This window comes from Argentina silus (assembly GCF_951799395.1).
Source record: "Argentina silus genome assembly, chromosome: 16".
NCBI lineage: Eukaryota > Metazoa > Chordata > Actinopteri > Argentiniformes > Argentinidae > Argentina > Argentina silus.
In genome coordinates, this window is record NC_139670.1 from 4,325,149 (window position 1) to 4,339,579 (window position 14,431).

Below are 14,431 nucleotides of genomic sequence, written 5' to 3' on the forward strand. Positions count from 1 at the left end.
GGATACAAATAATCATTATTTTAATTTGGCTACACAGATGAGATGTATTAGAAAAATGAACCCTGAATTCTCTGTTTTCAAGTATTTAATTTAAACCTTGAAAATAAAAGTTGCTTGAAAAGTCAAATATCACCCTCACACTTGTTGTTCGTCTAACATTTATCCGGACATGATGCAGTGAAATAAGTCAACTATTTCCACAAATATCATACACCTCATATACTGTCCATGATATTAAAATCATATTGTAATTGCATAACTTGAAAAGAGTCACTCACCACACCAAAGCACAACAAAAGATGAGTATGAGTACGCCAATCAAAAACATACAGTCAGGGACTTTTCTCTCATCGTGTTATTGACATTTTTCATCAAGAAAAACCCTCAATTTCCATCAAAATCTAAAATACAACGCACTTTATTGGGAAGTATATTATTTTCCAGACAGTAGGTGGCAGTATTGAACTTCAGATGTTTACTAGCTACGCCTCAACTGTTCTGACAAAGAAGAGTCTTGTTCCTGGTTGCTCAAAATAGCAACTTAGCAAGCTAGGTAGCTGGCTTTCGAAATATATCCGATATTAGACAATAACATATTTTTGGCCATGGAGATTATCATTAAAGAGACAACGCTGACAACCAACACAAGACTGACGCATTAGCTATGTACACAGTCAGAGAGCAGTAGGCGAGATAGATAGCAAGCTAACTTCAACTTGGCAGGGATTTCATGATAACATTTTAAGTCAATTTGAAAGTTAAAACATTAAAAATGCATAGGAGAGGAGTCGGTGCGGGAGCTATCGCCAAAAAGAAGCTTGCTGAGGTAGGTAATTCACTTTAATTGCAAGTGAAAGTAGGTTGACAGCCATATTAAGTACCCTCTGTTTGAGCAGGCAGGGAATGGATGAAGTCAAGAATGTTTCTTTTTGTAGGCCAAGTACAAAGAGAGGGGGACAGTTCTGGCCGAGGATCAGATTGTGCAGGTGAGTGAGTGTCTCTGTCTGTCTGTCTGTCTGTCTGTCGTGGGTGGGTGGGCGTGTGTTCTGTGGAAAGAGCTGACCATACATACATGTGGTCTTTCAGATGTCAAAACAGCTGGAGACCTTCAAGTCTAACCTGGAGGAATTTGCCAGCAAGCACAAACAAGAGATCCGCAAGAGCTCCCAGTTCCGGGTCCAGTTCCAGGAGATGTGTGCCACAATCGGAGTTGACCCACTTGCCTGTGAGAATCCTGTAGCTACAGCTATGTTTTTTTAAAGTAATATGGAAGTTGCCCATATGGGCCAAACTATTTTGGTTGTCCCTTTGTATGGATGGAGTTGTTCAAACAGTGCATAGTCTACGATACTATGCAAACTTAATGTGTGTTGAGAATCTATGAATGTGATCAATGATTTGCAAAGTAAACAATGTTTTATGTGTATCTTTCATCTACACAGCTGGGAAAGGCTTTTGGTCGGAAATGCTTGGTGTGGGAGACTTCTATTACGAGCTTGGTGTGCAGATCATTGAAGTATGCCTGGCCCTGAAACACAGAAATGGAGGTGAGGTTTCCTTACTTAATATTCCACAGATATCTTCAAAGACTTAATAAAAATATGAATGTGTCATTAATTCTCTGTTCTTTTCTGTGTTTCAGGACTCATAACCCTGGACGAACTCCATCACAGAGTCTTGAAGGGAAGAGGGAAATATGCCCAGGATGTGAGCCAGTGGGTACCATTGGATAGATAGTATCTGATAGAATATTATAAATGGTCTCCAATGTAAATGTAACCTATGTTTGGATAAGAATCTAAGTTCATGTTCTTATTAATACCATAGTAGACATATAGGTCTATTGATGAGAAGTGTTGTGCGTACACATTGACTTATATACATTATTCAAAATACATGAATCAGCTTTTTGGTAATTTCATCATGCAGTTGAAATGATGTCTGTTCTATTATATTATTTTTTTTATCCAATCCTCCAGAGATGACTTGGTGCGAGCCATAAAGAAGCTGAAGGCCATGGGGAATGGGTTTGGGATGATCCCTGTGGGAGGCTCGTACCTGGTGCAGTCCGTCCCAGCGGAGCTGAACATGGACCATACAGTGGTTCTACAGCAGGCTGAGGTAAGCCTTCATTTCACTCTTAAATGTAGATTATAAATAAATTATAATATAATTTAAAAAAATCTTCTTCTAGCATTGCAACTGCCTATGGCCCCTGGTCTGAGCATTGATTACTTTATCTTCTGATGACTGATGGATAGATGATTCACTTACTTAACAAATCTATCTGTTGTAAGTCGCTTTGGATAAAGGCGTCTGCTAAATGCCATAAATGTAAATGTAATGTAATGTAGATTGTGTGACCCAATAAAATGATCTGTAATGGTGTGCTGTAGCGCCTGTCTCATATTTTAGTGTGAGCAAACGTTTCGGGACACAAATGTGCACTATGAACGTCGTCTGGCTTTGGCCAGCTTCATAATTGGTCCCAGAATAACATATAGGCCACTGTGGTACAGTGTATATACAGTACTGTGGAAGGTGTTGCTAGTTAACGCTGCATTTATGATGACGGGTTGCACAAATTTGAGTCTCGTTTCCGCCAATTTGCAGAAGAAGGGCTATGTGACGGTGGGCGAGATCAAGGAGAGTCTGAAGTGGGAGCGAGAGCGAGCCTGTCACGTACTGGTAAGCAGTTTCTCACAGAAGGGATCAACTTTCAGGAGGATGTTGTATAGAATAAAAACAATGTTTTGCTAATTGGTACTGGCAGACAACAGAGCGAAGCTACCATAGAAACTTGACTGATGTTAGGGGATTGACACACTACTAGGCCAACCCGAACCATACTGTGCTGACTCAGATATTTTCCAGCAATGTTTCAGCAACTGTGGTGGATGTGTAATCAGGCCAGCCCAGTAGAGCTCAGCTCAGCACGGCTCTGTAGTGGGAACGAGGGTTTATTGCTCACCGTCACCCAGCCTAACACTCAGCTCCTCTCTATCCTAGGAGCACCTGCTGAAAGAAGGCTTGGCGTGGTTGGATTCCCAAGCTGCCGGGGAGCCACAGTATTGGCTGCCTGCTCTCTTCTCTGAGCTGACGTCCCGTGATGTCACACCTGAGGAGGCCAATCAGATGACGCCTTAAGGGAGATGATTGGATATGTAGGAGATGATTGGATATGTGGGATGTCTGGGGACAAATAAAAGGTAGATGCTAAGTGTGATCCTTGGGACGACCGTAACCTTAATCGTTTTTTGATCTCGGGGTGACATCTGGGTCAGGCTGTCTCAAGGATCCCAGTTAGACTTGAATAAAGTGTGCCTGTTGGGATGGTAATGTGTTAGATTATAAAGCTGTGTGTGTATATAGCTTTAAGGAAAGGTACATCATCTTTTTTTCTGTTATCATAACTCGTGACAGTTTTCATTTTTTTTGTATTTGTGAGCCTCTATTAAATGAGTAATTCTTTGCACATTGCAGTTTATACGCTTTGACAAATAATTCAACATACATTCCTCTTATCAGTATCATTCTTCTAACCATCTCTGACATTATTGAGTAACGACTTTAGCTGTTCATTATTTAGTTGTCTAAACATTTTGGTTGCTATTCCAATCTTTACATCTGAATTTACAATACAACACATTGCACATGACATAGAAGCAAGCATACTTTGGAAGAGAGACTACTCATTATAGTGTAATAAACCAAGGTTTCAGGAGAGATGAAAATAAAAACAAACCGAAAGTGAAGCAAGACTTTCTTATTGACCAGCAAAGGAGACCAAGCTTTTCTTTTCCAGACTGACATTAAGACGGTAGTGAATTTCCGAAAATTACCCATTTTCAATGCATTACGTAGCCTACTGTTCAGAGCATCATAATACTTTGCTTCAATTTAATGCTGGGAAAATCATTTGCCTGCGGATTAATACAGTCAGAGAAAGGTTATTCTGGATCAATAACGATGTACAGCAAGTGGTATATTTGTCTTCATTCCCATAATATTCAAGTAAGCATAGTATCAGATGTCTTTGGCATTTTACAAAGGGTTAGGAAGAGGGATATTTGCATATTCTGGAATTCTATAGCATATTCTGGAATTCTATTGCACATCCTGGAATTCTATTTCTATGGGATGTTGTACTGGATCCCTCCCTACACTTCATGGCTGTAGACGTGGTCTTCAAACACAGCCTGCTCCATGGTGTCACAGATGAGGACGCAGAAGGGGCAGACTCTGTGGCTCTGCTCGTGGGCCTCCAACTCGTCCGTTGTGATGCCCGGGAATCTCTCCTGGCAGTACTGACACTCCAGGCACAACTCCTACAGGGCAAGGAAAGAGGAAGAGGAGGAGAAGACGGAAGACAGGTGAGATGTGGTGACTGAGGAGGATATCCTTGATGCATAATTTTATTTCATGAAATTGCTTTGACTTGGCTAGGTGAGTAAATGTAGTTCTGTTGGTACCTATAGGTTAAGACAGGTCTAAATGGTATTGTGAAACATGTTTCCAATTAATTTATCAAGCGAGCAAACTGAAAAGGGAGACTTTACATACCTCAACCTCTGCAGAAATATCTGCAAAAAGAATCACACATCAATCACAATCAGCAGTGGTATAGGAAATTAGGACATTGCAATTTGCAGAGGAAACATGGCACCCAGATTGTGCCTTTAAATGAGGTGAGCTGGAGAAGAATGAGGATACCTGTGTTCTCATAGGGGTTCCCATAGTGGAGAGACTCAGACCACGAACCCTGCTGCTGTGTGACGGTTGTGGCGGCGAGGTCAATGAAGGGTACGTTCTCCAAGCTGTAGGGGTTAGAATGCTGCAGGGACACTGAGGCGGCAGCAGGCTGAGCAGGTGGGGCAGCAGGTGAAACAGCCTGAAAGTCAGAAAACTCCTGGTGCAGTCTCTCTATATCCCTTGTGAAAACCTGGTAGGAATAATACACAGTGATGGGTAATTAGTTATCCATGAATCTGTCAAGTAAACTATTGAATGGGTTGCATAAATAAGAGTGGTGACACTCATGGAAATCACCTGGTTTTCTCTGGCCAACTCTTCTTTCTCCTCTTGACCGATTTGCATCAAGTTCTCCTTCTCTTCAATCTCTTTGCATGTCGCTGTCATTCGCATCTGAAAGGAGAGGAAGGGTAACTTGTCATCGAATGAGAGCAATAAAAGTAGCAGCGATTTCTATTAAAATGTTTCTTCTCACAGGTGAACTGACGTCACATAAATCATAACCAATTCATAGATGATGAGCAAAGTCTACACTGAATGCACCTCGAGTTCGCTGAGTTTCTGTGTCATCTCGCTACAGGTTATAGCCTTGGTCTCCAGGAGCTCCTTGGTCTCCTCCAGCTCCCTCTCTGCTTGCTCTGCGCGCCGCTGTGCACTGTTGGATGCATGGATCTCCTGGTACAGCTTTGACTGGGCGTCCTGCAGCTGGTCAAGCATGGTTTGGTATTCCATCTGGAGGAGACATACACAAGAAGGCGATATTACACAATACAGAACAGAATAGAATAGAATAGAATTTCCAAGATGGAAATTTACATTCGGCAATGGCTTTACATTGACACAGATTACAGAACATAACATGGTTGTACACATTAAACACACTGAGCTTGAGATACCTACATCGTACAGTGCATACATGTACACAAGAGACAACTGAATGCTGTCGGGATGGAAGTTGGCATTTTCTTTTAGCAATTTTGATCCCACCTTCCAGCCACCGTCTGCCACCTCCTGCAGTGGCTCCTGCTCAGACAGGCTCCTGCGTAGGTCCCGGTTCTCCGTCCTCAGCCCCTCCAGGTCCTCGTTCACCACCCCACGCAGCTTCTGCAGCTCCGCAGACAGCCTCTCCTTCTCCTTCTCACTGGTCTGGAGGTCGATCTGGAAACATGAGACATGACATGAGTTTGACAATGATTGCGCTTCTTTGTTTTTCAGGATTCTATGATGTCGGAGAAGAAAAAGCACTCTGACACTTGGTTACATGGTATGGATTTGGGCCAACCATAGAGAGTTTGTCACAGGCATTCATTTACATTGTATTACTCAGCATTCGTACCTGTAGCAGCTGAATACGATCATTCAGTCTGAGACACTCTCCGACTCTGGGTCTCAGCCTAGATAGTAGAAACACAGAGACAGGAAGGAGCATTACCGACCACACAGGCCACAGGAAGTGTCAAATCATTCTTTAAAGGGACATTAGGTTGTTTTAATAAAGGTGAGTCTAGTGGCACTTGCTTTGATTCATTCGAAATAAACAAACAATTAATTCAGAGGTTGTTGCCGTGTTATTACCGTTGCACCACATAATCAAGTAAATTCTGGGTCATTTCTATGCTGTGAAATGAAGTACAACCAGTCTATTTCAATGTTCTTGTAGGGAAATATGTCTTAAAGGGGAATCTGTCTCTCGCATTAAAGGGATTGCTCCAGAGATATCATTAAGTACTCACTGTGCAATCTCAACACTGAAGACGTCAACCTTCCCACTCAGCTCCTTTCGCTCCTGTTTCAGCTGGTTGATCTTAATCACAGCTCGGTCGTATTTCTCATGATTGGGGGTCAGAGGCTGCAGACAACCACGGAAAGAGACAGAGTTAGAAGATGCAAGATAAAGACAGAAGAAAAGGAGAGATTAGAAATGGGGAAAATGTTGATGAAAATAGAGTCTCTCAGATGTTCGATGTGCAAAATTCACAAGAATTACCTTCTGTCCATCCAGTGATATTGCACTCTGTGTCAGTTCCTCGTGCTCTCTTGCCTTCAGTGTCAGTTCTTGCTCTTTAACTTTCTGTGTCAGTTCTTCCTGGTCTCTAGCTTGCTGTTGCTTCTGCTCCTCCAGTTTTCTCACTGCCTGCGCCAGCTCCGCATTGGACACCTGCAGAAACAGTTACAGTTCAGTTGTCATACATTAACCAAAGCTGAGGGTTAGATATAAAGTATTGTTTCAATACTCTTAAAATGCAACCTTCTCCATTTCTTGAAGAAATCACTGATTTGACATGACTTGATAGGTGAATGCGGCTGAAAGATTGCTTTGACCAATCCAATCATGTTAGATCAGTGATTACTTTTTGAAAAAGGATGGACGGAGGGAAGGAAAGAAAGAAGGAAGGAAGGAGGGAAGGATAAAAGGAAGGAAGAAAGGAAAGGAAGAAAGGAAGGAAGGATGCATTCCTTAAGTATTCGGACATGACCTAAAGACTGGCAAACAGACCTTCAGTTGGTCAACCTCCTGTTGTTGTTCCTTCAGAACACTTCTCAGAGTCTCGTTTTGCTCTTTCAGTTGTCCCAACTCAGTAACCAGTTCATCTTTCTCCCTCTCACTCTGCTCCACCTGTTCCTGGAATAAAAAAAAATAAAAAAACATTATGTCCAAAACCTCTCCTTGTTACATTGTGACATTAGTTCCATCTATTGTACGATAACTTCTGAAATGCATATTGCGTGATATGTTTTCATGTACTTGAGAAGGTTCACTTGTAGGCGAATGTGTACAGTTAATAAATCAGCGGAAGTGTCCCCATCACCTTGACGCAGCAGCCTGTTTGACTAAGCAAGTCAAACAGGACACAGGACGCTTTGCATTTCTGAGATAAGCATTTACTTAGGACACATTGCCATTAGTCAAAACATCTAGAATCTCTCTTCTGATGTTGTAGGATATGGCAGATTATATTGCAGGCTGGGGCGTTCAGTGGCGTAGCACACTAAGGTGCATACCATATCATCGCAAGGTCCCTGGTTTGATTCTGGCCATTGACATATCCTGCGTGTCATCCCTCCTCTCTCTCACCCGTCCTTCCTGTCAATCTCTACTATCTCTATCCCAATAAAGCAGAAACGCCCTGAAACATATAAAAAAATAATAAAAAAAAAGGTTATATTGCAGGCTTACCTGTGTTGTGATCACCAAGAGGTCATTTTCCAGGCTGCAGTCCATACTTTGCTCTCCTGCTGCTCTGTAGCAGAAAGGGGTGCTGGCTCCTCTCACCTGGCCGTTACTATCAACGTAGCAGAACTGATAGAACTCTGAGTCATCCTTGGGCAAGTAGTATTCTATTGCAACCACAACAACTAGTCAGTGCAATCCTCAGCAAAATGGAAAAGGTCATTATTTGTACTGCTAAGTTAATAGATCGATCATCCTGACAAAGTCAATCTAAGTTGATCAACGCTATTCATACAATTCATGTTCTAGGTGACAACGTGTTTGTTCGGGATGAAACTGCCACAGAAGTTCTTACCGCGAAAGAATACTTGTTTCCTCACTGGCTCCTGTCCAACCACATCCAAAGATGGCTCTACCCAAACAAAGGTGTGGTAATCTTTGGTGGTGCTCCAACCCACCTGCGCATAAACACACCATCAACACCAGCACATGACAACGTCTAAGGAGGCACTATAGCCTACATACCCTCTTGAGTTGGCACATTTTCAATTCAATTGCGATTAAACCTGTGTAACTGTTCCAAAACGTGTGTGGTTACAATTATGCAATTACAAAGAAACTAAGTTGCCTACCTTATTTGTGCAGACATATCAATATGTTGAGTTATTAGATTGTTACAAGGACCCTTTCATCTCACCTTGAATATTCCCACCCAGTCTCTGGTGTGGGGTTGCAGCGCCGCGGTCAGAGTGTAGACGCAGGTAACAGGAACATTTGGTGGGTATGAGTGAGGAACATCGTTAAAAACGACCTGGGAATACATTGTTGACGTTTCCATTGCGCCAGTCTCCGTACTGTCCTCCATTCTGAGCTTAATGTTGAAGATATCCGATAACTAAATAAAAACGACAAGGCAAGTGGGACAAAAAAGCAAACAAAAATTAAACGGATGAAATACAGCAGCTGCGATTTGCGCAAGCCATAATTTATGTTGGCAACTGATACCCGATACCCCAATTTACGCAGCTAATTCTTCCCTAAATTAGCCTAGGGTTGAACATTAGACTTCAATAACAGGGCCCAATATAAGAATCTGTTAATGTGTTGTTTAAACGAAACCTAAGGCTTTCTTAAGTTTCACTTTCATAAGACCGCTTTAAAATGTCGCCTTAAAATGTCTCCATTTTCTTTATTGTAATTGTTTTGACAATACTTGAACGTAATGAAAACGTAATTAAATTTAGCAAATTGACAAAGATATAGCGTACTCTTCTCGAAAAGCACACGATAGACTTTTTTAAAGGCCGTATGAAAATGTTCAAAACAAATGTGAAGACAAAGTCGGGTAAACAGAATTCTTACTGTCAAAGTAAGTGTTATGTTATTTAATTCGAATGCTGACATAAAAGTTAAGGCACTTACAAGTTCCCGTCCGTCCGTCACTCCATACCAACGGTGTCGCAACTCGTCAGTCGTCAGCTCGGACTCTAGTGTGACATACCGTCCCAGGTATTCATTACAAGTGCGCATACACAGTACACGCAAGTCATTGTTGGTTTTAGGGAAATGTAGTTTCCCAAGACGGGAGGATGGATAGGGCCTATCAGATTGTGCCATTCAAATGGGCAAATGGGCTTTACGAGTACGTTGTTACCAATACTTCATCCAAATGGGTAAAACATCTGAATTCAAAGCTAGTAAAGTGTAATAAATTACTACTACTTCTACTTCTTTAATGATAAAGGCTACATAGCTCCTGCTAAAACGTTTTGGGTGGATTATCCAGTCGAGGATTACCCTATCCTGCAGTCTGGCCTCCATAGATGGATTAAAATGACACTTAGTCCTTGTCACCACTACAATATCTACTATTGACATTTACAGTAGCGTGGCCTGGGGTGGTCCAGTGGTCTAGTACCATAACCTACAGTGCACACATATATGCCCATGTTGGCAAGGGGTTCAAATCCAGCCCATCCTCTGCTGGGTTCACCACTCTGCTGACATATCATCTCCTGCTTACTTTCCTTTTCCCCATCCAAAAACACTATGAAAAAAGCGGGACTGCCCCACTCCTTAAATGACATGTACAGAAGCCAGTTTACCTGCATTCTCTCTATTCAGCTCCTCATTCTCACTGCCAGTCTGACTGGTCTCACTGCCAGTCTTCCTGGCCTCACTGTTTGTCCGTCTGGTCCCCATGGTTGATAGTTCTTCTGATTGTGCTGAACATTGTATATGCAATATGAACCCATGGTGATTCTGTAGTATGAAAGAATCAACAACCCACAAACAGCCATGCTTGTGCACTCTGAGAGTTTGTCTTAAAGTGTTCAATGAGGCATGAAAATGAGTGGAACGGATCTTTCAATGCCAAAAGAGCATCTATACAACTTGATATGTTTCAACAGTTCAACAGTAATAGAATTAAATGTATAGTGTACAGTATAATCACAAAATGTATCAGAGAGACAGACCAATCTGAATACAGTTCTGCCAACTATCCTTATTCAACATTGTTGTTTGTGTGTTTAACCACGTTCGTGACAACTGTTGCTAGTCACCTCTCCCATGCTGCCAAGGTCTTGGTCAGCAGACTCATGTTGATCTACATGTAGGCCTACCTGCTGTGGGACATTGGCAAACAGACTCACCTGTTACAGGAGATGAATGAAAAATGAGGAGTCCAATTCTTAATCAATACCCTAATTTACCCCCGTCTACACCCTATCCAACATCTGAATTCAAAGCAGTGTAATAGATTGTAATACATTAAGGCTATATTTAAATGATTGCTGTTTTAAATAGTAAAACTGCCCAATGCGTGCTTTTGATAGTAAAAGTTATTCTGATATTTCTGAAGTTGTACTAGTTTGTAGATATTTGGTTCCCCAAATATCTACAAACGTCACCAACAACCTTTGTTTATCCAATACAAAAAGCGACATTCAGTGCGACAAATAATCGGAAAAAGTTACATTATAATGTTCTGTCACAAATGTAACAAAAATGTTGCAGAGGAATGTTACAAAGTTTCCTGACTGTGGTGCTTTGAGCTTGCAGGTGGCTCTGAGGTTTAACAACCAATCAGAGCACAACTATTCACACAGAGAGATTGTCATTGGTCGAAACGCGATGTACGAGGAAGATCATCAGCTCCGAAGCAAAAGGGACCGCGTCCGTCGAAATGCTTTCAAACAACATTGACACATTGCGCTTCCTATTTCATTGACAGCTGATCTTTCGTACTGTGGGGAAGTGAAAGGTAAATATGATTACTTTATTCTAGTAAATGTCGACCGGGGAGAACATTATACTTGACTCGGTGTTGGTACTGCTGCTGACCCTGCTCAATCTGTATGCAGTCAGCGTTCTGTTACCATGGCAATCGCCATGCTTTCTCAGCCGGAAGACCAAAAGGCTGTTTGTGTTTGTAGTGGAGGCTAACTAGTCTTTGTAAAAAGAGACTTTGTATGTTTGCTAGTTAGCCAAATGGATGCTGGTCTTTATATTTTGGCTGCTTTCCAATTCGAAGTGTGATTTTCGTGCTTATTCTACAATCGCATGACAACATGCAAATCCGCGGCAAATTCACTAACGGCTACTACGGGCAATGACTTGGTTATCTGTGTGTCTGGTGCCGGTAACATTCCATTAACTACTACAATAACTAGTATTACTGTCTGTCATATCAATGATTCAGTCGAATTTCTTGGAGCTTTCTCCCCCTTACAACTAAAAGAAGTGGGGAGGGTTAAGTCAGCCAACTATGATCTACGACAGACTCTCAAATTGACATAATTCCTGAACAACTTGATAGTTGCCTTTGCCAACACATAATAATGACTTAGGCGATTATAATATACGTATTCATAATCATACTACAGACCTAAACACAGTCAATGTTTGTCTTCATACAAATTCAAATTATTGTGTCTTTTCTATAAAATCATATAGGTTAGTTTTATTTTCTCAGGGGACCCCAATTTGAAATGAGTTTTGGGATCTGCTGATCGAGTAGCTTGCTGTTTTGTTTATATAAAGTCGGTCAGTCCTGCCATGACTGTGTTTACCTGTGTGTTTGTGATCTGATTGATATCCATTAGCTACCATGGCCACAAGGAAACACAAGGTTGTCGTTTCTCTCTCTCTCTCTCTCTCTCTCTCTCTCTCTCTCTCTCTCTCTCTCTCTCTCTCTCTCTCACTCTCTCTGTGGATAGGGTGGGGGGGCATGTAGTAATCTATAATTGCTTATTGTTGGTGCAGAAAAGTTTAGGAATGTCGAATGTCAACTTCTTACTGTAAATTAACTCAACTTAAGACCATTGTGTTAAGTAATGAGTTAAAGGCTTCATAAGGTGCTATGTTGGCCTCAGTGATTCCTCGATGCTCATCAAACTCATCATAGGATAATGTGAACCGTTGTGGTTTAAGCACAGATTTGAACTGCTCAAGGTGCCAAAGCACTTCTTCCATTACCGTGAACAAATATAAAAGGGATTATCCCTCTCTGCTCACACACACCTGTGTTCTCCCGCTCATCATTTTCTCCGCTTGTCAGGACATATCAGGTGTTTGCTCCCAGAGTCTCTAATTGAGTCACCTGAGCCAATGGCCCAGCTATTAGAGGGTGTAAGATAATCTGAGTTGAGCCACCCCCCTGCGCTCATGGTACAAATTTCTCCTTTTTGCTCAGGATTAGGACTGGACCAGAGATGGATATGTGGCTAAGCACACTGCCTTCTGTTGGGGACTACGACTGCCTCTTGCCGGGGCCCTGAAGAGTGAAGAAAGATCGGGTGGGAGTTGGGTGGGGGGCATCTTCCAGCAATTCTGCCCCCCCCTTAATGTACACAGTGCAGGTCAGTGTTTTTGAATGGCTACTATACTTTTCAAGAAAAGTTCTGGTATAGAAAATATAGTTCTGTATTGTGTTTTGCGATTTTGTTCTATACTGTTATTTGCCTACGGAATACTAGGAGCATGGCTTAAACATACAGAAACAGAATAGGCTACATTCAGAATTGATATTGATTTCAGTGGTTATCAGAATTATTCTTTGAACATCACTTGAGATCCGTTGAATGAAAGAAGAAATTAGTATTGAATCTCCCAGCATATTTCTTATCTTACCTTTTCCAAGGAAATTGAAAGTCATATGGAATTGAATTGAAGAGTGTTTTATATTTTAGTCATTATTGTTAATTAATGTTTCAATATCATATTTGACTTGTTTAACATGTTTGGCGAATTGTAGAATAGTACAAATTCTGCCCGAAAATTTAGAAAGGCTATTTATGCAACTTGTTGTTAATTAGCTATAGACCCTTCGAGAGGTCCTGTGAGAGTTGAGTTCTGTAATGTAACTGTACTCCAGCGGAGATCACTGGGCCGTCTCGGCCCCGTTCAAAGCCAAGAGTTCAGGGCCAGGATTATCTAGATCACTGGCTCAGAATACTGTCACCCAGCACCCAAGCCTCCCACAGCCTAACAGGGGGTCCCTTCTCACCCTCCTCACCCTCCCCACCCTCCTCACCCCACGCCACTACCCAGCCAAGCACTCACCATCACAGTACCAGCAATTAGCCTAGCCTCACCTTCACCCCGTCGGACATCAGATAGGGGAGAGGAGTTGTCAGCGATGGTCAGTAGACTGGCCACAGTATCCAAGGGCACATAAGGACACTTCTCAAGGGGACTTGAATTACTGCAGTGAATAATCTTGTGTTGATATCTTTAAGTCAGATCAAATTGGAGTGCTCTCGGCTATTCTAAAGAGGGCTATCGCTATTGGTCTCTTCTTTTGAGACAGGTTGTTGTTAGTTTGTGTGTTGTGGCACCGTCACCCAAGTAGAGAGGTTAATTAACAAGTAAAACCATTTCCAGATTAATGACCATGTCCTACATAAGTGTCATGCCCGTCCTGCCACTATCACTTTTGAATGATCCTCTGTTGCGATGGAATGCTGCCAGCCTGACTACTCATCCGAGGAGAGAAATGGAAACAGAAACATGATTCCCTGTGTGCACTACAACCTGTGCTCTGATACGCTCGATTGAATTTCAAGGTTGGGGTCCTTGTGCCATGAAAACACACTATGTAAACGTACAAGGACAGCCCTAAAAGTCCATGACGTTGTTGTCAGGGAAAAACCTAGGCTAACTAGGCTAGCATTCGCAACCTGCCTGCATCTACAAATGAAATTGAGGAATTGAAAGCATATCCCCCACTGCTATAATAAAGATAAAACAAGCTACATGGTATGTAGACCTACTGTATGTACACCTACTGTATGTAGACATACTGTATGTAGACATACTGTATGTAGACCTACTGTATGTAGCCCTATGTAGCCCTACTGCATATAGACCTACAGTATGTAGACCTATGCAGACCTACTGTATGTAGACATACTGTATGTAGACCTACTGTATGTAGAACTACTGTATGTAGAACTACTGTATATAGACCTACTGTGTGTAGACCTACAGTATGTAGCCTACTGC

General features: G+C 41.9%; 2 protein-coding genes across 2 annotated transcripts; one reads left to right on the top strand and one right to left on the bottom strand.

Moving 5' to 3' along the window:
- Positions 1–496: 496 nt before the first annotated feature.
- snf8 (SNF8 subunit of ESCRT-II) lies at positions 497–3,487 on the top strand. Its single transcript, XM_083687846.1, has 8 exons — positions 497–826; positions 936–986; positions 1,087–1,225; positions 1,443–1,547; positions 1,643–1,715; positions 1,980–2,121; positions 2,614–2,688; positions 3,010–3,487. The coding sequence occupies exons 1-8, from the start codon at positions 773–775 to the stop codon at positions 3,145–3,147; spliced, it is 777 nt and encodes a 258-aa protein (XP_083543972.1). The 5' UTR covers positions 497–772; the 3' UTR covers positions 3,148–3,487.
- Positions 3,488–3,886: 399 nt separating this feature from the next.
- calcoco2 (calcium binding and coiled-coil domain 2) lies at positions 3,887–9,427 on the bottom strand. The gene is made up of 14 exons (XM_083687832.1): positions 9,347–9,427; positions 8,622–8,819; positions 8,280–8,382; positions 7,931–8,091; positions 7,250–7,375; positions 6,740–6,910; positions 6,486–6,601; positions 6,089–6,146; positions 5,740–5,910; positions 5,296–5,484; positions 5,050–5,145; positions 4,714–4,942; positions 4,564–4,583; positions 3,887–4,328 (listed from the first exon to the last, which is right to left on the bottom strand). The coding sequence occupies exons 2-14, from the start codon at positions 8,787–8,789 to the stop codon at positions 4,161–4,163; spliced, it is 1,776 nt and encodes a 591-aa protein (XP_083543958.1). The 5' UTR covers positions 8,790–8,819; positions 9,347–9,427; the 3' UTR covers positions 3,887–4,160.
- Positions 9,428–14,431: the final 5,004 nt, after the last annotated feature.